At 35.7% G+C, this 27441-nt stretch overlaps 1 protein-coding gene across 2 annotated transcripts in view; it reads right to left on the bottom strand.

Moving 5' to 3' along the window:
* Positions 1 to 5831: 5831 nt before the first annotated feature.
* The window catches only part of LOC125073007 (lateral signaling target protein 2 homolog), a 61734-nt gene continuing 40124 nt past the window's right edge, over positions 5832 to 27441 (bottom strand). Inside the window, exons 3-14 of one of the 2 annotated variants that reach the window (XM_047683662.1) lie at positions 19197 to 19334; positions 18453 to 18643; positions 16242 to 16389; positions 14780 to 14885; positions 13776 to 13931; positions 13461 to 13563; positions 11446 to 12996; positions 11088 to 11180; positions 10433 to 10629; positions 9175 to 9396; positions 8365 to 8478; positions 5832 to 7990 (exon numbers count right to left, since the gene is read on the bottom strand). In XM_047683662.1, the coding sequence (XP_047539618.1) occupies positions 7854 to 7990; positions 8365 to 8478; positions 9175 to 9396; positions 10433 to 10629; positions 11088 to 11180; positions 11446 to 12996; positions 13461 to 13563; positions 13776 to 13931; positions 14780 to 14885; positions 16242 to 16389; positions 18453 to 18643; positions 19197 to 19334 (3156 nt within the window). In that variant the 3' untranslated portion in view covers positions 5832 to 7853. Of the gene's footprint in view, positions 7991 to 8364; positions 8490 to 9173; positions 9397 to 10432; positions 10630 to 11087; positions 11181 to 11445; positions 12997 to 13460; positions 13564 to 13775; positions 13932 to 14779; positions 14886 to 16241; positions 16390 to 18452; positions 18644 to 19196; positions 19335 to 27441 lie in introns of both variants that reach the window. The other variant, XM_047683661.1, reaches the window with a different exon arrangement.

A 27441-nucleotide genomic window follows, 5' to 3' on the forward strand; every position in this document is an offset into this window, starting at 1 on the left:
ATGTTTCGTACAAGTATTAGTGTCTATTTCGGAATCCTTTACATATTTGTCGTAGCCGGAAATCGCGTACATATTCTGTACATCTTCGACGCACGCCGCGGAGGTAAGGATATACCAACTACTTACGATCACCCCGCCACACAGCCAGGAATCGTAGTTTCGAGGAGATGATTTTTCTCGTGTTAAGTATACCTATAATTTTTTTTACATCGATATTTAACAAGACACAGCATAAGGCCCGAAGGACCAGCTCACTCCATTATGATGTCACAGTTTCCTATTTATCTACTTCGTTTCGAATTATTATTTGGAATGTAGGATCTACAATGAAAGAATTCGAGAAATTTAAATAACGCCTGATCTCTTTGGGAAAGTTTTAGAATACTTGATTGATGGATTTCTTCAGCAAAAAATTCTTCAAAAAGGTTATACTACTCTATCGGAACTAACGACTTTGTAATATGTTTATTCCCTCGCGTGGAACTTAAACGACGCGATGGTTTGCTGTAATAATCTGGGCAAGTACTAATTTTTTTTAAATTATTGATATCATGTTCGGTGACGAAAACATATCGCGAGGAAACCTGCCTGTACCTATATATATAAATATGTGTTGAAAGAAATTCTGACACATTTATCAGCTCAGTGGACAAAATTTAAGAATTAGAAGTCCTGAGCACTAGCGGGTGATGGTTATTTTTAGCTGTGTTACTAATTATACTTAATTTTTTATCGAGTATTATATGAGTACTGTAACATAAATAATTACTCGGTTGTAATTAAACTTACCATATAGCGTTTTTCTGTAGAAAGTTGTTGACCTTTTACAATTCTACGTTCGCAAAAGGAAACTGAAAATTACAAATAAAAAATTGTTAAAAAAAAAAACAAACATCTTTTGCGGAAATTTACATCTTTTTTGTAACATTAGTTACCAGTCCCCTTAGATATTGGTACCATAAGAAATCTTAACCATTTCATAAATATCTTACGCGCCATCAAATATGGTAACTAGGATATTAAGTCTCTAGTTCCCGTAGTTAGACTGGTTCACCTACCCTAAAAACTGGAATACAATAAAAGTAAGGCATATCACCACCAGATAAACGTTATTGGACTATTTTATATATCGAAGCATTGGTTGGGATAAACTTTTGTGTAAAGTATTTATTTAACACTTGTAAAATCCATTGCATCCATGTTAATTTTCGGGAATAAGAAATAACCTAACTCTTTCGCCCACCACATTTACCTAACCAAAATATCACGACCAACTGTTTCGGCGAAACAGGACAAATTCTCAAACACTTTCACAGTTATGATATAACTTGGGTTGTTTTATAGCTGAATAACAAAATTATACTAACAACGTAGAACGGTTAAAACAAAAACGTGACTCAATTCAAGATATAACATCACGCTCGTGTCGTTTCTGATGAAAAATTAGCATTCCTGCAATCTCTGCTTTAGGCTTGACCGCATCTAAAAATTACATTTTTAATTTGATTACCGACTGCCTTTGCGCGTTATTTTGCTTGCTCGGTACTTAAAACTTGGACTGAATAACTGATGAGCTACATTTAAAATTCGAGATACTCAATTTTAAATCATTCTCACGATTAATCTACTAAATAACATTATTCAATGTCTGGCTGACATACAATGCATAGCCTAAACTACTGGGAAGGATTCTAAGAGAAATTTTTTCAAAGGAATTCGTTATAGAATGAAAGATTGACCAAGAAAGGATCTTTAACAATTCAACTAGGTAGAAGCTTATATTAATGATGAAAATTTGTATGGAACTTTTTCATGCTTACAGTAAAAAATTGTATAATGCTTATAAATAAGTCAGTCGGCCTAGAACTTTTGTTGAAAATTCATCGTTAAGGATTTAAAATTGGAGATGAAACTTTGCATGAGTATACGTCATTTCTTAAGTTATAAACATGGAAATGAATGTTTAGGCTTCTATTTATGAGAAGCGAATGTTTTTGTAGTGGGGTTGTAAATTGTGGATAAAAAATTGTATAGACGTTTACTTTTATCGATGTTAAAAATCGGTGTTTATAAAAGATAGTTGTTACAATGTTTTAGGTAATGAATCACCTAAGAAGATGAAAGTCTGCTTGGACATTTGTCGTTACACAGATAATAATGTGCGCTGACCTACGTAAAATGATGGTGTGGACTATTTAGGTACAATGCTGATGCAACCAAAAAGCACTAATACCTTTTTATAACATTCTAGAGAATTTTGATAATGTTTCTGTTGTGATGTACCATTAAGTACACGGCTAGTATTATCTTATTATAATAATAAATACGAAAGTTTGGATGGATGGATCTTTATTATTCAATCACGCCAAAACGTCCGAACGGAAACGAATCAAGATTAGCACAGAGATGGACTTAAATAGCACATAGATTATTTTTATCTCGGAAAAATGTACCTCACACTTGAACTCTCCGTCGAAACTATTGTCGAAAGCAGTTTTCTTATTTGCAAAGTCTGGAGAGATTGTTTACATTTTCTGTTTTTACAACATTAATTTATTTTTACGCTTCGTTATCTCATGATGAAAAACGCTTCGAGTCTCCTGTGTTGTTTACGCAACTGAATTACGTGATTTTTATAATTAATTTACCTTACATTACTTTGCTTTCTTGGGTAAAGATTTAACATAAGCGTTTAGCGATAATCTTGATTTAATAATCCACATAAGTTGGAAACTTGTGGATTTATATTTCTTTAATTCAACCTCAACAAACAACCATTTAAGTAGATACGTTGGCAGTTATAAGTGTAGGTAATTGTAGGTATTGCTAATATACTGTATATTAGGTACATGTCCATAACAAGATAATCTGAGTAGATAGACTGATTTTAAATTCAAAGAATGATTTTAAATTTAAAACAAATTATTTTGACATTTTAATTTTCTTTTATGTTTTTGCTTCCTTTGTGTGTTAATCACATCAGACTATGACTAATTGACGGGAAATCGTCGATAAATGGCAATAGACTATAAAAATGTTACATTTTTACTTATTTTTTAATTGTAATATAAATATTTTATACCGTTATTACTTATTGAATGTTATTTTGTTAAATTTTACTGAGGAATTAGTACAATATTGTGTTGCTAGTCAACTTAACTAAATCATTGGATTACTGTAATGTTAGATAAGTGTTTTATAAATAAATAAAACCATCTAAAACTCTAACATTTTTTTATTGAATGCGAAATAAAGCGGGCAGGTAACGGCTCATTATGAACATTTTTTAATGAATATTAATAAAGTATTTGTTTCATTCATTATAGGTTGAATAAACGTACCTTGAAACACCCTTTTAAAGGTCAATACGTTTCACGCTCTCTTGACAATACTGTGAATGAACTCACCATGTATGTGCATACATTATATATCTTTACTTATATGTTAGTCTGTTGCAGATATTAGGTTATCGACATCTTAATTAGATCGGTATTATTATTAACAAATAACTATTTCAGAAACAGTAGTCTGTACGATAGCGACATTTTTTATTCATTTGAAAATGGTAATTGTGTGTAATGGGCCGTCTCATGATAAATGGTCACCATCTCTGGGAGGTGGACAATGGCGTTGTAAGAAACATCTAGACATCGCCAATGCGCCACTAACCTTCGGAACTACTGATGCCTGTAGTTACACTGGATCACTCAAACCGGAACACAACAATACTGAGTACTGCTATTTGGCGGTAGAATATCTGATGAGTGGATGGTACCTACCCAGACGGGCTAGCACAAAGCCCTACTACCACCAAGTAAATCTGTGATTACTTTTTGTTTTAAATATTGTTATTGTGAACCTTAAACATGTTGTAAATAAACTAAGACAATTATGAAATTTACATAATAAATGAATTAATTAAGGACTTACCGCCTCGCTCCTGCTTTTTCAATTGTGAGGTACTTAAGGCCCTACTTACAGATCTTAATTTGTGATTTTAAGTTCCCTCTCAGCGTCAGTAATGATTCATTAGCGTCCCTTAATGAAAATTATTTAAGCTAAGTACTTATTGCATTCGCGATGGCCCAGTGATAAGAAACGTGAATTATAACCAATGATTTGGGTTTCAAACCCTAGCAAACACCACTTAACTTTCATGATCTGAACTCATGTCGTGCTTGGCGGGGATGAAAATAAAGAGAAAGTGACTACTACCGACCATAGACACCTGCAACACTGTAGAGCTTTATAGAAATGTATACGCTCTTTTCATGAAGGTTCTCAAGTTAAATCGATTCAGAAAAACCTGCCTTGAAAATCGCTTTATTGTAAATGATCAGACATCGACTTTATGATTTTATTATTTGTATTCCATTTAGTTTTATTTATCTTAAGAAAAGAAAAACTTTAAAGATAGTGAAAAAAGGTTAAAATATGATCTTGTCGTATCTTTTTAATATTCAAAAATGATGGTATGTTTGATCTCTAAAAATTGCTAAGTCATTCATACGAATGTGACGAAATGGGTAAGTTATTCTACTGCGAAGGCTCCTTGCCCAAAATGAAACTTTGTTCGCGTGTTCGTCTTTCGATATACACATATGTACTTAGATCCTTATTCTACCCGTGCGAAGCCAGGACGTATTTTATATTATAAATTTAAAGCATTTAGCCGTTAACTTGTTTTATATTTAATAATTCGAGTGTATTACTTCTTTATTTGATTTTAAAAGTGTTGTAAATACCTCTAGTGATGTATCACACCGTATCAGTCCGTGTATTTTTGATTATTTATTTTTTGGGAATTTGGCGATGGTGTTTAAAATAAATAATAAATATTTTATTTCACTATAAAGAATTATACGTAAAATACATTTATATCTAACAACAGGACGCTCGCGCTTAATATATACAGTTCTTATAGCAATGCGTAACGATGGTTTGGTATCGTAATTTCATAACTATTTAATGTGTAAAAAGGATTATTTCAATAACTTACTTATTGAAGATTAAAATTGTTAAAATGAACACCTTCTGATAAATTTAGGCTCCAAGTCGGTAATTATTAAAATATTGATAATAATAAAGTTTAACTGAATTTATTCAATATTAGGTTCTCGTCGTGTTTAAGTACTAATTACACTATATATTAGTTATTATTACAGAGTCCTCCTGAATAGAACCTATTCATACAAAGCCTTCTGGCGTTCTGTCAATAGATACTAATCGAATATAATGAGATTTAGACATAGACAATTTTACTACTTTTTAATTTTTATATTCCTAACTAAAGTTAAACCTCACTTACCACGGAATAGGTATAGATGCGTTTGGCTAGCACTTTCTGTACTATGACATTCATTACTGATAACATGAGTCTAAATTTGAATATAGTGAAACTGTTTCCACCCGCGAATTACAGGTGACAACTTCCTCCCAGCCCGTTTTTGCAAATTTTCAAAAGAAAAATTTCACTATGGTTATTTGAATAGTTAAGATGTGTAAGCGTAACAATGACTGACTGTTCTTCAAGCGCCCCGACCGCGCTGGAGAAAATTCCGCCACAGGTGGTCCAGGAGATATCCTGAGGTGTGCGAGTGATTTGCAGACGACGATGCATTTGGCCAAAGAGGGAGCGAGAGAGGAACTGCTCGTGGCCCTGAACAGGGTCCCGTACGTACCGTGGCCGTAAAATTCCCCACTAACGGCGCCCCCGCGGCGGAAACTTAGTAAGCGGCAAACACCTAAGTTTTTCCAGCGCACATAAAATAAAAAAAAGACGATTACGACTGTTGAGGATAATAATTAAAAAATAAAACTTCCAATTATCTAATAATAAAACCGACATTTATTTTACACGATTAAAATATAATAACAGTATCATTATATCACTTACACATGTGGTCTCGAGAATACCGAATCAGCGTCTTATATAACATACAAAAGGCTATGGGACAGCCAGTAGCTTCAGTATTCAACAATGGTTAGTTACAAATTTATTAACACTCAAACCTTTACAAAATGTACATACAATTTTAAAATTACGCTTATATTTTATTTACTAACACCGTTGGATATAAAAAGTTATGGAATATATTTTTTTTTATTTTAATTATTATTATCTTATTTATATTCAAAACAGATACCATAGACATCAGACTGTTAGAGAATGATTGCAATAGATATCTCATTGTATTTTGCCTCAATTAGTCTATGATATTATTATCTATGGCATATTTCAAAGTTAGAAAATATAAAGATCGTTTAAACATACTTTTTTTTGAAACAAACAAACCATAGTGCACGGGTTACATGCTTTATGATCTTAGTTAAAATTCTTAAAAATATTTTTTATCTATTTGAACGCGTCTACTTAATAATATATTGATTTCAGTTTTGATTTCTATCTGTGTCACGCTTAATAACTTAATATGTATCAGAGAAAATTTGCTTGGTGAAATATTCACGATAAGGTATAGACAGCCTCATTTATGAAATGAAATTGACAAGACATAAAGAAAACATTAGGTTACTGCAAGAACTCCTTAATAAATCATACAAAAACTTTTTTTTTTTTCTATAATATTCTATTTATAGACTAAGTGTTTTAACGAAGAGTGGTAATTTTTAATTTAACGAATCCATGCAGTAAACCAACGAAATTGTCTATTGGTGGGTATTTATAATAAAGTATTGCCACATTTTAACAAACTTTTATTTAACGATAATACATTTGGGTCAAATCTTGGAACCAACTTGAAATTTTAAAACCAATTTAGCTGAATTTCACATATTTTAGCGTTGGCAACAATCAGGTTACAACCGAATCGTTTGAGTATATGGATCAAATAAAAGCTTGCTATTATTATAATTTTTTTAATCAATCTCATGACATCTTTAAAAGCCAATTTTAAATTCAGAATATTTAAATCATTAAAGTTGATTCTAACGTAGCAACATCGATCGAACTTCTATTGGTTTAAAAATAACATAAATAAAATATATGCTTTAGTATAAAAGGTATATAATTATTTTTTATTACAATCGCTGACATATAATGACGTGCTATCGAAATATTAGAGAGCTCATCAAAACTGAAAACCTATTCAAAATTTGATTAATTAAAACATCAGTCAATATGGAAAATATACTTTTAACAATACAACAGCTAGTCAATACGGTTAGTAGAAGGTTCTGGAATAAATTTCCAATATCACAAAGTAATTAAACATTTGGAAAATATAATAGAAAATGGAAGAAATATGAGCGCATTTTCCTTATCAAATAAAACATACTATGCGTTTGATTTTATGAAATATCGTGTCTTTTGTTAATTAAATTATCATAAAATATGGCAAAATGATAACTATCGAACAAATATTAAAACATTTTTTTTCTTTGATATTGCTTTTTTTTTTAATTTTCTGTAAAAATATTGAAAATGCTTCAATCGAAAACAAGCCTTGTCACAGTGAGTTAAAACTCATTTTCCTATATTCCGTTATCATGGTATTGAATACAGCAACCTAACATTATTTTATTTTATTAAGAAAAGATTGCATTAAAAATAGCTTTATTTAATATTAATTTATTTACTTTATAAAATTCTTTTTATTGATATATTTAACTTAACGAAGTTTCTTTATTAAAAAAATCGATACAACTTCGTACAAAAATAAGGAATAATCAATTTCACTTAAATTTATTAAGTAAACTGTTTATTTAATTGTCTTTTAATTTTATTTCTAGCAAATATTTCTCTTATTAAGTTTAATAGTTATTTAGCTCACAAAAGATATTAAATCCATATTTTTCAACTGTCAACAAAGCTCATCTTCATATAACAAACTCTTTCACCGATAGGTTGCCTGCCTTCGTCTATCGTGGGCGGTGCTCTGGAAACATTCGTCGCAGACTCGGACCGGTTTCATCTGTCCGTACCGCGGTAGGGGAATAGAGTTCGAACTACAAGACGCGCAGAAAACTTTACCTGAAATATGAGTTGAATTTTTATATTATAAAATGATATAAAATGTTTTCGTACCCTGTATTTTAATGGATTATTATTTTACATAAAAGCTCTATATTTCTATTTTTCATAGAAATTTATTTACTTGAGAAAATATAAGTATTCAAATTAATAAAATGGTTTTTTGGCCATAATTATGTAAAAATTCACACCAAATCAGGCCACGGTGGTAACTTTCAACGGTGACCGGCTAACGGCACAGGATATATAGTGTCCAGTCATAATACAACGAGCGAGCTAACCGAGATGACCAGAGTAGGAAAAAAATAATTGAACGGTCGGTCCCGGGACTGGGACCCAAAAGTTGAAGTTCAACGGCATCGTAAGCGCCTCACCGCAGTTCCGGCAGTGGTGGCGGCGGCGGAAGGCGGTGAAGTGCGCGAGGCAGCGCATGCAGGCGGGCGCCGCGATGTCGGGCACCCACTCGGGCGCGCGCTCCACGCCGCGCGCCGCCGCGCGCCTGCCGTGCGGGTACAGGTATACATTACGAGGACTCGAAGAATTATATCAAAAAAAGGGTAAAAAATTCAACGAATCTACTATTTAATATTTTAGTTTTGTTTCATTTACGAGTCTCCAGAGCCCATCATTCTTTAAAATTTTCATATTTACAACTTTTCTAAAATACTTATCTAAAAATCATAATCAAAATATTCTTTATTGAGGTAATTATAATTTAGAATTGTCATTTTACAAAAATATATTAAGTGAAGCTACCATCGGTTCGGAATGAAGATTCTACCAAGGGAAACCGACAAGAAACTCTAACTCCATCCTTTTTTATCATTTATATAATCTTGAATAATACGCTTCATTTATTAATTTTTTTTTTTTTACAAATGATGTGTATTTATGAACCGGCAAAGTTATAAATATCTGCGGAGTTTTATTATAGAAACGAATAACTTGCCCCAAGAAAGATTTATTAACTTTGCGGAGTTGGAAACTTGGCGGTGTAAGCTTATTCTTACGTCTTATTGATTATTAGTGATCAATATTACTGTGAATATACATAATATTGTTGTAAATATATTGTGAATTTAAATTATTGTATAATTGGCAAAGCTTACAGTATTCGCTTGTTATAACTAATTTAGGATTAATTGGTTTGATTATATTTTATCAAATTGTTTATTTCACTTACGTGTAAGTGAGATCTCCTGTCGAAACGGACGCCTGTAAGTTGCTGCTGTTATCAACAGACTTCCTTCTCGCCTCCGTCGTTGTTGTCTGCTGTTGTTCATTGATTGTTGTCGCGTTCATCGTGTTCCTCCGAGCGAGCCGTGAATTCGATTCGGATGCAGTCGAATCGGAATTACTATCGGCGTATACTTCTTCAGCTGAATATACACTATCAAAGGAGCTACCTGTAATAAACATATAAACGATTATTATACGTACAATTATACCTCTCTTTAACTATTATTATTATATTTTAATAAAGAAATGTAAACTTATGACATTAACAAAAATAATTAGGAAATTAACAGCCTCTTTCATGAAGCTTTGTTAAAAATTTTTTTTGGAAATGCAGCTTTCCTTACGATGATTTTCTTTAATGACCAACACGACGTTAATTCTAAACACAAATAAAGCATTTAAAAATGTGGTTCTTAATTTGTGTTAGATGCACAAACGCGATTAAAATAAATTTTCATTAACCAGAAGGGAAAAAAGGACGAAAAAAATATTAAGATCGCGTTTCTAAATATAAATAATAGGTATTTCATAAAATTGCCTAAATATCAATCGATCAAGAAGGATCTAGAATGTAGCTCAATTAATGTACGATACAACAGATACATGCAAACTAAAATAAGCCCTATTTCGTAAGAGGTACAGTCGTGTATTGTTTGTCAGTTCAGTTTTTTGTGAAACTGCGTTATGGACTTCGAACTCACGGAAGGTAATTTATTTTTGTTTATTGTTATGTGCCTTATATTGCTTCAGTTCCGTGACGGAGTAGTCAGTTTCCCTTCATAAGTGACATTGAATATGTGTGATACGTTGAACAAGGATACCTAGGAATTAAGCGAAGACTCGGTGAACGTTTAAGCGATTTTAGTATAATTACTTTTGGTATTTAATGTACAATGCACTGTACAAGGCTTTGTGCAGGCCCGCCTGGGTAGGTAACACCCACACTCGATATTCTACCACAAAACAGCAATACTTACAGTTGTCATGTTTCGCTTTGAAGAGACAGTGTAAGTACAGATAGGAGGCAAATATATTTTCCAAAATTCTTAGCTCCAAAGATTGGTGATGCATTGGAAATGTATGGAATAACTAATATTTCTTACATCGGCAATGTGAACAGACAGTGGTGACCACTTAAGATTTGGCAGGCCACCTACCTATTATATAAAAGTAGAAAAAAAGGACTTATTTGTAAGTTCTCACCGTTCTGTATGATTTGGTCCTCGGTGGGCTGATACTCTATCGTGTCCTCCGTCTTGGTCTCCGGCATTTCAATGGTCTGGTTCAATAGGAACACGGCCTTCAGTATGTTGCGGAGATCAGCTGCGAAGTTCGTCTGAAGCTGGTCGGCGACTCCCGCGATGCAGACGAACAGGCGGTGGATGAGATCTTGGCTCGATCTAGTGTAAATAGTAAATAATATTGTCAATTTAATACACTAGAACTTATTTAGGCCTTAGCAATGTCTAGGCAGACTATCTCCTCACCTTCCCAATGACCATCACCAATGACTGCAAATCATTAAGGCCCACTAAAGATGTTAGATATTGATGATAATTTTTTTATATGGTATTTGTACGCGGATGGGCAAATGAGCCACCTGATGGTTAGTGGTCACCACCGGTCATAGACATTAGCGCTAAAAGAAATATTAAAAATTTCATATATCATCAATGCGCCACCAACAACTAACCAACAACAAACAACAACCATTGCAATTAATATGGTATGTTGCTGCTTGGTGGTAGAATATATAATCAGTGGGTGGTACCTGCCCAGGCGGGCTTGCACAAAATCCTACCACCAAGAATGATGAACGACGACGGTAGAAAAATATAAGTAACATAGTAGGACCCACTTGAACTTCTGCCGCGCGTGTTGCCGCGCCGCGAGCTCCTGCGCCTGCAGCGCCAGCGCGATCTGCTCGTCGTCCGCGCACTCCGTAGGGGCGCTGGAACCCCGACATGCATATTGGTCATAGGGCGGGACTATGTAGGCGTCAGTGGCACAATGGTTTATGGCCGCTTAGCAATATAAAAAGTAGCAGGTTTCATATTGAGCCTCTGAGATATTGCCACAAGCTTTAAACTTAAATGTGGGGTTAAATAGAAATATATTAGTAATTCCCTAAAGGGGACCTGCGACTATTCTTTTTTACAAAAGGTACGCACTCGTCAATACATGTCATTTTAGTATTTCAAATATATGAAACTCACCTTTCATCGACAAAATGGTCTAAATTTAATCTCAGCGGAGTATTCTGGCTTTGTGTTGAGCGATTATTCAATATCACATTCCGTGGCGACCACATTTTTTTCTTCTTTTTACTCTTCACATCAGATTTCCTACTTTTCCTCCGCGACGGAGCACTCTGACTACAATTTGGAACGTCAGTAGTTTTATTGTCTTCAACTAGCGAACTAATTTTCTTATCTGACTCTCTATGTCTCCTTAACTCTGTGATAACATCCTCTATCGTCCTGAACTCTTCCTGGGGATCATTCGCACCCCAGTTTTGTAAGCTGCTATTTACATTCGTCGCTTCATTCAACCCTTCGTCGCTTAACCTATCAATATTTACACTTTCTATACGAGACGAACCGGCTTCGTTCTTCTGAGTATCATCTTCTACGTAATTAATATTTACAACGTCTTCTCTTACATCTGAAAAGGAACTTTCTAGAGTGTTGTTCTCTTTCTCTTCTATACTCTCTTCAACTGGACTCTTTAGTACCCTGTTCTGTTGCATGAAGTGGTTCTCTTTGATGTCCTTATTCTGGTCTGTATCTGGAGATCTGTCTAGGCTAGTGTTCTCTGTACTGACGCCGGAATCGACAGGCGATTCGTGATCGCTTTCGTATCCGAGCATGAACTTAACTCTTTCCTCCTTATCGGTGGATATTTTCTCAGGATAACTCGTATTTTCTGTTTCATTATTTTCGTTTTCATAGCTAGGTTTATATTCCTGGTTGTATTCTTCGTCTAGTAATATAACGCTAAGACTGACGCTGGCGATGGCCATATCTATATTTACAAGGTCTGCGTCCATACTTGGCATTATTAACGGAGCGTCTGAGCTTAATATTACACGATTTAAATTATTCTCTTCCTCTTGATTGAAAACTGCTGAATTATTATGTGACAGAGACGCTAGAACGACCGGTTCCTGGCTGATCGCGTTTGGTATCAAGTAACCATGACTAGTAGAGGGCAAACAGCTCATTTGGTCATTTCTTGGTCCTGAGAAACTAAAGTCTTCCGAACTATCCGTCGATATCAGTTTAGGCACATCATTGGTCGAGAAAGAATGTGTTTGATGATCTAATATATCTACGTCGCTAACTATAGACGATAATCGATCCGCTATTTCTGTAACTTGTTCGTTCAGTGATGTGACCAGTTCCTGATCTGGTATTTGTCGATTCGATGACGACGATTCACCTGACGTCGAAGCGGAGACCGCGTTTATAACAAGTGGGTCAAACATCATGAGACCGTTCGTCGATAGATTTCTCAGTGACGACATATCTGTTTCAGCTCTACTAGTCTTTCTTGTTTTATCGAACTCCCTGCTCTCGTTTGTTTGGAATGTGTCTGTGCTAGTGGTGTCTATCGATTGCCTTTCGATTTGCCCGTCGGTATCAATCTCTGATTCTCTCTCAGATTCATCATCACCCGTTAAACGCTTAAGACCATCTATGATTGGTGTCATAACTTCAATATTGCCTGGGAGATAATCGGCGTCCGTTATCGTAGGTTCACTTGAGCTGAAACAGAAAGTACATTATGAAAACATAACATTTACTAAAATTATCTTTGTATAAGAAATATATTATAGCAAAAGAAACAGACAATTGTTTATTACCCAAGCTATTCAGATCGTGTAATCAAAAAGATCAAACATTGGTAGTTTAAATAATTTCGTACAATAGAGTTCGTTTTTTTTTTTAATTAACAATTTTTTCTTAACATAATATTCAAGTGCTAGGCATACCTCGTCTTTGCCATCTTAGATACATTTGCGGCATGTTCTTAACAGTTCAACAGCAATAAGTTTATATAGAATATTTAATAATGAATTGGTTCACAAAATGAAACTTAATAAAACTGAATTAATTTAGAATTTAAAAAAATTGACAAATCAGTAATTTTTGCATCTCGCGGTACAAATTATTATCGTTAAGCCAATGTTAAATTATTTCATATTTATAAGTATAATGAACTACTTTACCTTTGTCGTGAGTATAAATCTCTGCACGACTCGTGGTCCTCGTAAAACTTTGAAACGAACTCGCCTATGTCCGGGTAACAGGAATCATCAGGTGACGCTTGTGCTATTTAAAAAAAAATACACTCTTAAATTACATAACGATATTTAAAGTTAATAAGCATGTACCTAAACCTTTGATAACCAAAACATAATTAAAAATATATAATGTAAGTAAATACTAAGAATTTACATTGAATTTGGTAACTTTAAACACCGTATAAGGTAAAGAAAGTTCATTAAGTTGTTCTATCAGTTAAATGTTTCCATATAACTTACCAGATGAAAATTCCAAATTCGCCAAATTCGATATATCCTCGTTGGAACAGAGTAATTTCTCCAATGCCATTAATTCTCTCCTATCCAACGTCCAGAGCAAAGATTTGATCTTGTGCAAGAGGTGACGAAACGGTCGAAACATATCCGACATTTCTTCTGAAAAATAATTAAGTATAAAAATTAATTTAATAACATTGTCACTTTTAAAAAGTAAAGGCTTTAGCTTCAGATTTATAATACATAAGGAATGTTAAAAAAAAAGCGAATACAGAATGCGGAACGACTCATCTTTTTATAAAATCATCAATAGTGAAATCATTTTAAGTATTGATTATTATTGACGTATTACCAGTGTTAATTACTACAACACTGATACCGAGAATTTGTATTCGCTTTTGTTGCTTTACTATAATGCTCAGAGCGCTCCATCTGCATTTTATTTATAATCGAAGTATTTACCAATAAATGTTTATAAGGTGGATTGTAGTGGATTTTATGCTGCGTCTTTTTCTTCCACGTGTCAAATCAATTATTATAAAAAGGTATAAATCAGTGTTTAACTGAACACGGCTACGCTTAACAACGGTTATAAGTAAGGCCGAAAGAACCTTTTCTGATTTCACATTAGCAGCCTGTAAATTTACCACTGATGGGCTAACGTCTCCTCTCCCTTTGAGGAGAAGGTTTGGAGCATATTCCACCAGGCTGCACCAATGCGGGTTGGTTGATCCACATGTGGCAGAATTACGTTGAAATTAGACACATGCAGGTTTCCTCACGATGTTTTCGTTCACCGCCGAGCACGAGATGAATTATAAACACAAATTAAGCACATGAAAATTCAGTGGTGCTTGCCTGGGTTTGAACCCGAAATCATCGGTTAAGATGCGAGCGTTCTAACCACTGGGCCATCTCGGCTCCTTATCTGATCTGATCTGATTTACTATTAAATATTTCAACACGCAAAGTTTCCCATTAATAATAATATATAGCATGACAATCACCTGGCTGTTTGTCTATACTCAAAGGACCGGTAGAGTAGATGAGTAGGCCGCTAACAATCGCTAGTCGAGGTACAGCGAACATAAGGGCTGGGTCGTACGAATCCACCTGGAACATTCATAATAAACATTACACACTATACAACACTGACGATGTTTGCCTGATCGATTCAGCTGAGCAGGGCGATATATACACGAGAGGGACAGCAAATCCAATACTAATGAAGTAAGTACCAGGATATAATAATAATAATGTATTCTCTCCCACATTACAGAGATTAAAGTTTAAATGCATCTTAATAATAAGTACAATCGTGTGTGGGAGACAGGAGCCCAAACTAGGTTGCCCTGTACTAAGGGTCTCCTGGCTCCCCCTCTGGGATATCAACTATTTATTATATAATTCAGGTTAAAGAACTTTATTACTCATAAAGAACATTACAGTTCACTTTACAATGAGCAATACATATAACTTATAAATAAAAATTGTTTTAGTGGTAGAATCTGTGGCAGTATTCACATTGACCCAAAAAAGGAAAGAAAAAACAAGATAAATAAATAAAAAAAGAATGTAAGAATTGAAATTTCAATAATATTAAATTCGTGTTTTAAATATGGGAATGATGTTTACTAATTTTATTAATACATATTTTCCTTTATAATTTTTTTTAGTATTATAATTATATAATTTTACATGACATATGAAAAAGACCAAACATGACATGTACATTATTAATTATTATACATTAATGGGTTTATGCGCTTCCTGAGAGTACCATGTGAGATAACTTCAGGCTTGAGACGAGTATGTATGTGTGTATTGTGTATATGTATATAATATATACAGTATAATTATAGGTACAAGGTCTATAACGTCTTATATTCTGAAGATGGAGATGCATTGTATAAGAAGAATATCACCGTCTTTAAGGAAATTTGACACTTTACCATAAGGTGAGTTTGGATTTACTTGGTAGAGCTTTGTGCAAGCACGTATAGGTAAGTTACACTCACTAATCATATATTCTACCGAAAAACAGCAGTACTCAGTAGGGCTGTGTTCCGGTTTGAAGGGTGAGTGAGCCAGTGTAACAACAAGCACAAGGGACATAACTAAGATTAGTTCCCAAGGTTGGTGGCGCATGGGCGATGTAAGGCACGGTTAATATTTCTTACAGCATCATTGTCTAAGGGCTGTGGTGCCCACTTGGCATCGAGTGGCCCAATTGCCCGTACGCCTACCTATATCATAAAAATAGGTAGTTCATTTCCTCAACTACCAATAATAATAATCGTTTATTTGCATGAAATGTAGTTTTTTAATCGACATGATTTAGAACATAGTATATCTCATACATTTTCTGTACAGGCAAGGAAATATATAAATTAAAAAAATATATATTGCATATCACATATTGAAAGTAAAGTAATTTATTAAAACTAAACGTATCGTAAATTAACACACCTGTTCTTGTGTGAGAAGATTGAGTTTCAACGCTCGACGAAGACTTTCAGAGAACAGAACGCATATCAACTGCTGAGCTTCGAACTCGTGTGGCGTCTTCACGTTCACCATGGCACTGACGTAGCACAGTTCGAACTCGGCGAACAGTCTGAAAATACGAAAAGCATGCCATTAGCTAAAACTATCACACCAGGTATTTCCAATATTGTTGAATTTATTTTTATTGGTCCGAATCTTTGACTTGTTTTGTTGCTATGTAATATTGTCTTCGGAACCCGAACTAGGTGGTATTCCTACACGAGCTAACCACGAGACCAATGAGGTGTTTTACGTCAAACAAGATTATATTATCGAACTTATTATGCAACATGGTAATAGGCTGAAACCTTACTAATATAATATTAAATCTAAAACTGAAATAGTATATTCATTATTATTGATTTGCTATCTGCTTTGCGCGGTTTCATCCGCGTTAAATGTTACCACTTCGCCGCTGTGGCTCGTAGCGTAGTATATGTACATTATGACGAGAATTAGTTTGATTTTCCGAACGTCATAGCTGTCAAACGTCTTTTAAATTCATTCAATTTTGGCGGGAGGCAGCGCGTAATACGGTCAGGCGTATCATTGTTTAAACGGTTTTTGTAAAAATATTAGCAAACCAGAAATTGATTAAAGTATTTTGTTATTAATTATTATTATTTTATATTTTTAGCATTAGCATTAGCAGCCCGTAAATGTCCCACTGCTGGGATAAAGGCCTCCTCTCCCTTTGAGGAGAAGGTTTGGAGCATATTCCACCACGCTGCTCCAATGCGGGTTGGCGGAATACACATGTGGCAGAATTTCGTTGAAATTAGACACATAAAGGTATCCTCGCAGCCTTTTTATTCTACCGCCGAGTACGAGATGAATGATATAAACACAAATAGTTTATAGTATGGTAAAAAACTTATTTTCAAATTTATTTACGTTCCATACACTACGATTGAGATTTATATTATACTAAATACTGAACTCAGGTTCACCTACGAAGGAGGCTGCAAGTTTCAGGTACTTTTTTCCGGGATAAAAAGTAACCTATGTGCTATTCCAGACCATAATCTATCTCTGTACCAAATTTCATTCAGATCCGATGTGATTTGATAGCAAACATCCATCCGCATATAATGAGATGATAATATGTTACTACATACTAAAATAATTATGTAAATTTAGTTAATACAGATCAATATTCCGTTCCATATGCAACACCCTTATTACTTGGAAAATATTGTACACTATTTAGGTTTTATGATATATAACATATGAATAAAGTAATAAATTAAAAAAAAAAATTAAAACCTATTTATATTCTGCACTTTTATTGCTCATAAAAAAGAAAAAAAACACAATAACATTGAGTTAATATCCGTCCGTTTACTAAGAAACTATTTGCGATAAAATATATCCATTAATATTAACAATTTAACGAGTTTAAATGTATCTAGTAACTGACTGATTAGATTTATATTTTATGGATAGAATCTAAGTTCAACACCAATACCATATTTAAAAAATATTTAGGTAACATCATAGATTTATAAGACAAAAGGAACGCTAGAAGAACTTACTTCAAATCGATTATTTTTTTAAACCCCAAAATCTAACATATTTGGTCAAAGAAAACGTGTACTCAACCGTACCATATTAACGTATACTATTTTTGATATACATATATACTTATTTTAATCCTCTATGACCTACTCAGATCTATAGTGAATATTTTGGTGAAAAAAACATCAATGCTTTACATAATATCGGACGTCATATATTTTCTATAATATAATATAACTATATTAGGGATATCACCTTTAATAAATTTTTTATAGACCGGGTTACGGCTTCGTCTTAATCTAGGGTTCATGTGTGGCAAATAAAACGGGAGCCGCACGTTAGAGACGTCTCATCGTTGATAGTCGTCTTGCACCATCGCTGAGGCGTCCCAATTGCCCCAAAGCTTGTTCGTAGGAACTATGATTTGTCTATGACTATGACTTGACTTGAACGTATTGCTGTTTCGTATAATCGGTTTGCTATGTTGGTTGAATATAATTACGGTAGCTATTTCGCTACAAGCAATCGTGACATGAATTCAAATAGTTTATAGAATGACGTTTATAAAATTGAGAAACCGTGCTTTAATAAATACATCCCATAAAAATAGTTCACCTGTCAAATATCCTCAGGCTCTCGTGCAGCATATCATCGTGGTCTTGCAGAGCGAGGCCTCGTGGTCGCAGGCACTGTTCACGTAGCAGAGATCTTACTGTTTCCAGGCTGCGTGTCAACGCTTTGGCTAGAGGTCTCATCGCCGCTGATTCTTCCTCGCGGCTCATTATGGAAGAACCGGCTGCTAGGCACTGGAAAGTTTTGCTATCATATTTATTTTGGTTCATATTAAACCTCTTTTGTTTACCTGTTACATATTTTACCACAAAACATTATTAAGCCTTATTGTAAGGCACATTGTAACAATATTTTTTTCTTCAAATCGATAAGTCGTCGTTCAAAAGATTTCTTATTCCTTCAACCCATTAAAACGTATTTGACATTTTAAGAGTTAGTAACCATATAGGTTTATAAAGACGACTTCTACCTAAGCACGCCTTTCAGACGTTAAAGATTATGTTTTTAATAATATTAGGTAATAAGAGTCTGCCACATTTATCGTCATCTCTCTAAATTTCTGTCATAGGAAACTTGTGATTCCTAAAGTTTTTCTTCATCGCCAGGCTAGGGATGAATTACAACCCAAAATAAGTACGTATAAAAAACAGCAGTGCTAACTCGGATTTCCCTTATCCTCGGTTAAAATTCCACATGTTTCACTATACTAACTACAGGATAATCTGGCTCATAATAGTCTTTGAACTTGAATATAGTATAAATTATTGGTACAAATAGCTCACAAACCTCTGCACCAAACCACAATTGTCCAGCCAAATTATCTTGAAGCACGTCTTCCGGGAACTTGACCCGGAAACCTCTCGCGACCCTCTCGTCGCCCAGCACTTGATCCATGATCTGACTTGTGATATTGAGCACTCTATCCTGGGGACAAATAGATAAATCAGTAAGAACTATGAAGATTCAATGTAAAAGCTTTTTTCCGAGGGTAGTAAACAAAACGTCCTAAACGTAGAAGATTACATCACAGTTTTTCAAAGGTCATGTTTAATTGTACAGTTTTAGTTGCAAAATATTAACTATATTTCTTATTTTAATATAAAAATGAAAATGAAAGTGAGGCATTTCAAATCCAGTTCATTATTAAATTATAAAAAAAAAAAAAACTGAAATTGCTTTATATCTATTTAGGAGATTTTTATTGTCTGAAAGAGTTGTTATAACGAGGCAATCATTTGTAATTTCGCTTCTTGAAGAACCCACTCGTAAAACTCGTTCAGCTACCATAAAATTTGTTGAAATTATAATAGACGAGCATATAAAAATAACATCAAATAGTAATAAACCTTGACTAATTATTCAAAGTTCATATCCGTCCATCTGTGCAAGTGATGATAATTACTTATTGTGCTATACGAGACGGGGTTATATTTCACAATGGACCTAGAAAATGTTACTCAGCTGCGCTATAGTTAGTCAGTGATGCAGGACAGTTCAAAATTGCTCAAGCGAACTATTTTGATGACGTAATCATTTGTTAGCGACAACATAGCATTATCCAATATCAAGGCTTATAGAGACTAATATATATTTTTAAGTAAGTATGTATTAAATTAAGTTTTACTAAGCCTTCGTCTGCTTGTAGGTTTTTTTATTCATCATTATTTCTTGATTACATGCTTAATTATAAACATATATCTCATGTGTGTATTTATTATACCTATGGTTCCATGGGTGGTACTAGGTTACTTACCAACATACATACATCATTAAATTGATCGTAAAAGTAAACCACTTCGACGATTGTTAACATATACAAAAAAAAAAATGATATAGGTATTTTTTTCCGCAAAATATAAGACATTACAAAATTTTAAATTATAAAAACAAATTTGAAACCACCGCAATGTTACATAATACCGCATCGTAAAATAAATCGTAAATTCGTTACTACGACGATAAGAAAAGTACGTTGTGTGATGCATTACAAATTCAAACTACGAGTTCTTTTTATACAATAATTTATTTATACTATTAAAACAGAAGAAAACAAATAGTAGGGAGAGTTTACATTTTGACACGACATACTCTATTCCAACCATAACAGGAAATAAACATTTGACAGCAAATTGACGCGATATCATTGGTCGAGAGCTTGATTAATCTGTGATATATATGGATTTGCGAAAAAATTACGTTTTGAACGTCGACGAAACTGTTATCGGAATTTTGGAAGTAAAATTAAAGTGAAAATAAGTGGTTGAGTGCAATAGTGTTGTATTATTAATAAATATATATTAATCATAAACTCTTCTTTAGTGCACAATATATGAGTTATTAGAAAATCGCATGAAATACGTAAATCAAAGGTTTGTTTATCTTTTTTCTTACTTTCTTACAATATTCTATCGCGCAGCTTTATTACGGAACAAGTTTTAAACATTCCTTACATACAAGTTTTATCTTTAATATTTTTCAAATATCGAAACTGTTATCGAATTTCGTACCTTACCAAAATTAATTATAATTGGAAAGAATGTAACAAATTTTTTATTATGTCAATTCTGATTTTTGTTGACCATGAATTAAGATCGAATTTCGCCCAACAGGAAACTACTAGTACGCTATTATAATACCTAGTTGAAAGAGTAATAAAAGGTTATCTTATGTTACAAAATAATATATTCAAAAACAATTACACTTTAAGATAGCGACATTGTAATGAAATATTAATACCCACACCACACGTGTGGACAATGCACTCTCCGAGATAAACCTTATTTAACAACCGCATATTGTATGTCATTAGCTCACTTAGTGCGATAAAACTTACGTAACGACATGCATGTCTGAACAATATCGGTTGCCTATTTGCAATTCTGTACATTCTAATTTCAAAATTTTGTAAATATTATAAATAACATAAAAGTATATAATATTCTGTGGAACTGCGGTCAATCAGGTCAAGTCAGATTGTATTTATATTCTATCTCGACCTCGTCGTTGTAGGAAATATTCGTCAATAAAACCAACATTTTAGCTGTATCCAAGGATAAACATGTAGTGGGAAATTGTTTTCAAACAAGGAGGTGGAATAAGACCTTTTTCGTAAAAAGAAGAAAACCTTTCGCCCAGCAGAGTCCATTATTGGAACGAAGAGATTTTTTTTAAAAGGATTAATTCTTTTTTCAAAATCGACATTCTATGCTTAAATCGCAATCTAATAAATTACTTAAATGAAAAGAGGTTTAGGTACTGGAAATGGAAGTTAAAAATTCAAGCATTCAGCTCAGCACACGTGACGGAAGCGAAACCTGCATCAGAAACGATACATACGTTATTATATAACGTTTTACTCAAAGTCAACCTTGAAGATTTATTCTATTCACGCATAAAGTTTCACTTCAAAAATGGAGCAGTAAAGTTATTTCAGGTAATTAAAGCGGGGCCATCGATCCGCACGGAATACGTAAATCTTATGAAGTAGGTTACATATGAAAATAATCGCTGAGTATGTACGATCTTTATTGGAAAAATATATGAGATTTTATTTTGACGTATATATTCTGCACCAAGTTGTTTTTGTGATAAAAGTTGGACTCACTTGGTTCAATTTTAATAAACAATGATAAGAACTAATTTTACGATAATACAAGCGACCACACCGGCTTCGCTCGCTTGTAATTTATTAATCAACGCTCAGGAATGTTGTAGCTCTCTAGTAGTTAAAAATATTTGAATGATAATATTAGTATAGATAATTTTTTAACATTAACATTACCATATTCAAGTGAACCAAGAAAATAATTTTTGGTTAAAAACAGAACAAAGGTATTAAATTATTCTGACAGTAAGGTCACTTCGCTTCAATTACAGACAGTAATATATCAGGAATACGTGCAATAATTTTCTACTACAATATACTCGTAATTGACAAGGAACCTCGAACACAATATGAGTGTACAGGTTAAATGACTGCGGATTCAAACCCAGGAACAGCACTAAACCTGTGTGCATGTGTTTAATACGTGTTTATAATTTATCTCGTGAAACCTGTAAGTGTCGGTAGAAAATCTAATCACATGTCTTCACCGTTGGTGAACCCCTTTTGGAGCAACTTGGTGATATAGGCTGCAAACCTTCACCTCCAAACGTTTTAGCCTAAGAGTACGTATGATAATATGTACAGGATTTTTACTGTTATATATTGGTAGATTACTTTTTTGCAATAAGACCGCCTATTTGCACAGCTCTTTAAAGATGTACTATACTTTGTTACATCGTTTTTATTTTATTTGGTGTACCTACAATAAAGTATTTTATTATCGTCACAATTCGCTTACCCTCGTCCTATATATTAGAGGTCGACAAAGTATGCTGTCTCTTTCCCTCGACATATATTTTTTCGGTCTCATTACCTTCTCAACATCCATACTTGACATTCTTAAATATACGGTTTACGCTACATTGTGAGTAGGTACAGTATGGTACTATATAAGTTAATCTCTTCTGATGATTGCCGGTCCTCAACCGGACCAACACAGCAGAATTTTCATATAATTAAGTATATTATCGGGAGGATAACGTTTCTTGGTTGAACCAATCAATTAAATATGAAAATTATGATATTTAAAAAAAAAAAGGACCTCGGGCAAGTTCACTCACTGATTCATTACGAAATTTCAGAAACTATAAAACCTACAAACATGAAATTTGGCAGGTAGGTTCCTTGTAGGAAACATCCGCTAAGAACGGATTTTACAAAACTCCACCCCTAAGGGAGTAAAACGGAGGTTGGTAGTTTGTGTTTTATAAATTTGTCGCGAGTAAAGCCGCAGGGTTTAGGTAGTAAATATATAATCTTGTGTATTGAAGCCTGAGTAAAAGATGCGTATGTGCACGTAATTAGAGCACGGATTAGCACAGAACCAATATAAATCCATTTAATCTCATTACATAAAAACCTTACCAATAAACGAACCTAGGTCATTTATTTGCCTTTAGAAAAAAAACAGTATCTTAAAATTCAAATGTTATCGCATAAAATAAGTATTATAAAACAAACGAATTAAATGGACACAAATATATTTTTTTTATAATATCGGTTAGCGGACAAGCAAATGGGCCACTTGAAGTTAAGTGGTCACCATCGCCCATAGACAATCGCACTGTAAAAAATATTAACCATTCCTTACATCGCCAATGCGCCATCAACCTTGGGAACTAAGATGTTATGTCCCTTGTGCCTGTAGTTACACTGGCTTACTAACCCTTCAAACCGGTACACAACAATACTGATTACTGCTGTTGGCGGTAGAATATCTGATGAGATGGGAAGCCCTACCACTAAGCAATAAAATAATAAGGTAAGCTGGTTGAAGACGTAAACGAGCTAAATCGCTTTTAAAGTATTTTATTTCCACTACAATGGCAACTTAAGCAGTTGCACTTTCTTCTTTATTATAACAGAAAACAGTTCGATGTCTGTTTTTATTGTAAATGACAGGAGAGGACACGCGGATTTTGTTTTTATTAAATGAGACAGCAGCTACCTGCTGTATATTTAATAATAAAATCTGTCAATTCTATCTTATTATATTCTATGGAACTGAATGTTAGTTTTTTTTTATCCTAGTCTCATTTTAAAACCTGAGTCACTTGGGTGAATATGATGCTCGTGTAGATTACACAAATATTCTTATCTTTCCATTAATTATACTATGTTATCTAGTTTTGCTTATTAACACATATTACGTTTACCTATATTATACATAATTTTGTCTAGTTCTAAAGTGGGATTAGCACGATAAATATTACATATATTCCCATTGATCTATGTAATAATTGTGACAAGGAGGGGTTTGCCAAAATGTGCTAGATATACATCTTCTTGAATGTTAGTTTTTTTTTTTTTTTTTTATTGCCCGGGAGGGCAAATGACTCTGCTCCACCTGATGGTAAGTGGTAGTAGAGTCCAAACGCGACGACGGCTAGTGCAGTTGGGAAAGGTGATCTGCTCTAGCCGCCCCCGCCTTGCCGGCCCGCAAGATGCCTCTTCACGCCTCGCTTGAAGGAACCCAGGTCATAAGAGGAGGGGAATACGTGCGCTGGTAAAGAATTCCATGTTTTGGAAGTGCGACAAAGAAAAGAGTTGCCAAATTTCTTGGTACGCGATGGAATTGATGTCACAGTTAGGCGGTGACATCGAGAACCAGCACGCGTGGACTTGTGAAGGAAAGGGGAAGCAGGAATAAGGGAGAATAGTTCCTCTGAGCACTCGCCGTGACACATTCGATAGAAAGCGCTGAGTGCCGCTATCTCTCGACGCAATTGTAAAGGCTCGAGGGTGTTGGTGACCTTTACATCGCCAATAATGCGAACCGCACGTCGCTGCAACCGATCCAAAGCCTCCAGTAGGTACTTAGCGGAGCCATCCCAGAGGTGCGAGCAATATTCAACGCAGGACCGTACCTGTGTTTTATACAGCAGGAGCAGTTGAGCAGGCGTGAAAAAACGCCGCACCTTGTTCAGGACTCCGAGTTTACGTGAGGCTGTTTTAATAACAGCCTCGATGTGATCCTTTGGATTGAGGTCGCACCGAACGTCGATTCCCAGTATGGCGACTTTGCTATGTATCTCCAGCGTGGTGCCACAGAGGGAAGGAGGAGGGGAAAATGGTGACTTTTTCGCTGTGAGAGCGCACACCTGTGTTTTCTTGGCGTTAAACTCAACAAGATTGTCAGAGCCCCATTTGGCGATGAGTCCTAACGTCCTATCGAGCTCAACAACAAGATCCCTCCGTCTCTCCTCAGTTTCCGCCCGTCCAGCCGCTGCGCGTCCGTGGTATCCCCCGTGCACTGTACTGTCATCTGCATAGCAATGTATGTTCCCGAGAGAGAGCATATCATTGATATGCAGAAGAAAGAGCGTGGGGGATATCACAGACCCCTGGGGGACTCCAGCATTCACTACATGGGATTTTGAAGCGCAACCATCAACTAGAACGCGAAGGCTGCGCTTGTGTAGGAAGCTAGCAATCCAGGTGCAGAGCTGTACCGGCAGACCGTATGCCGGCAGCTTGGAGAGAAGACTTCTGTGCCAGACTCTGTCGAAAGCCTTGGAGATATCGAGGCTGACGGCCAACGACTCTCCACGCTTATCGATAGCTTCACCCCAGAGGTGTGTTACGTACGCTAGAAGATCACCTGTGGACCGTTTTGGTCGAAACCCGTACTGACGATCATTAATTAGACAGTGATCTTCTAGGTAATGGATCAGTTGGTTGTTTAAGATCCGTTCCATCACCTTACAAAGAACTGAGGTGATAGCTATTGGCCGATAATTTGCCGGGTCAGATCGATCCCCTTTTTTGGGAACCGCTTGCACATTAGCTTCTCTCCAAGAATCCGGCACACATCCTGTAGAAAGAGACAGCTGGAACAGGCGCGTTAACACAGGAGACAGCTCCGCTGCACACTTCATCAGCACTATGGCTGGTATTCCATCGGGACCGCTAGCTTTCCGCACATCAAGTGATTGTAGCTCTGCACGTACATCACGTTGCCTGATTTTGATGTCAGGCATCATGTAGCCACATGAAGGAATTGTTGGTGGCAGCGCACTACAATCATTGATTACGGAATTATCCGCAAAGAGTTTTGCCAGAAGATCAGCTTTCTCCTGCGGACTGTGAGCTAGCGATCCGTCCGGATACCTGAGCGGTGGCAGCGAAGGTTGACAGAAATTGCTTTGCACAGATTTGGTCAGACGCCAGAAGCTACGGGAGCCTCTAGGATGTGAAATAAGGTCATGGCCAAACCGCGCAATGCGCTGTGCATCCGCTCTTGTGTATGCCTTCCTACAAGACTTGGAAGTTTTATTGTAGGTTGCTTTCAGTGAGTCAATGTTAGATGCCCCACTAACGCAGCCATTGATCCACGCGCGATATGCCGCCTGCTTAGAAGACACAGCATCGGCACATTCGCGAGTGAACCAACGGTTACGCGTACCCTTACTGGCGAGGTCTGAGTTAGGAATGTAGTATTCCATCCCCAACAGGATCTCACCAGCAATAGCAGCGGCGCTAGCTGTCGGGTCATTCTCACTGAAGCAACGCTCCTTCCAAGGGACTGACGCATAGTAATCGCGCAAACCGTCCCAATCTGCCGACTTATAGTGCCAAATGCGACGTTTGCTTACCGTTGGTGGCGGCAGCTTGGCCTGTGGCACTTTGGTAGATATCAGGCAGTGATCCGAAGAACCAAGTGGAGCCCGAACCTCAACCTGATATTCCACCGGGTGGCTAGTCAGCAGAAGGTCCAGTAGGGAAGGCGCTTGCCCGTCAATGTCTGGGATCCTGGTGGGCTGATCAACCAACTGGGTCAAGTCATGCGTGAGAGCGAAAGCATGGGCAGTCCTTCCCGCATGGTCAGTTTTGGAGGACTTCAACCATGATTCATGGTGAGCGTTAAAGTCCCCCAAAAACACCAGTTCCGCGTTAGGAAACTGCTCTTGCGCAGCATCTGCCACCCGACTAAGATGGTCAAATAGTCGGCTTGTCTCCAAGTCACCATTGTGGGATCTGTAGAGGCACACGTAGACCCGACTCTGACGAACCAAGTCCACACGTACCACTAACAGGGAGAAGGAAGGGTCCTCCAAGCAGCGCAGACGGTGACAACAAACATCCGTCCTGACGAACAAGCATACTCCGGCTTTCGCTTTGAAGGATTCTTCAAGCATGTAGCCGGGATAATTAAGGTAGCTGGTATCGACAGGACGGAGTATTTGAGTCTCCGTCAGAAACAACATTGCTGGCCGTGCTGTCTCGAGATGGTGGTGGACAGCATTGAGGTTAGCGTGGAGTCCACGGATGTTAACGAACTCAACCTCAAACAGCGTGGGAATGGTGGGGGTGTGCACCGCTGTACGACCGTCATTTCTTTTATGCACTGTCATGGATAGGGGGAAAAAAGAGGAAGAGACGTGAAGCGAGCGATGCGTTGCCACGATAAGGACGGTCAAAGTGTGG

The sequence above is a fragment of the Vanessa atalanta genome, chromosome 23 (genome assembly GCF_905147765.1).
Source record: "Vanessa atalanta chromosome 23, ilVanAtal1.2, whole genome shotgun sequence".
Classification (NCBI taxonomy): domain Eukaryota; kingdom Metazoa; phylum Arthropoda; class Insecta; order Lepidoptera; family Nymphalidae; genus Vanessa; species Vanessa atalanta.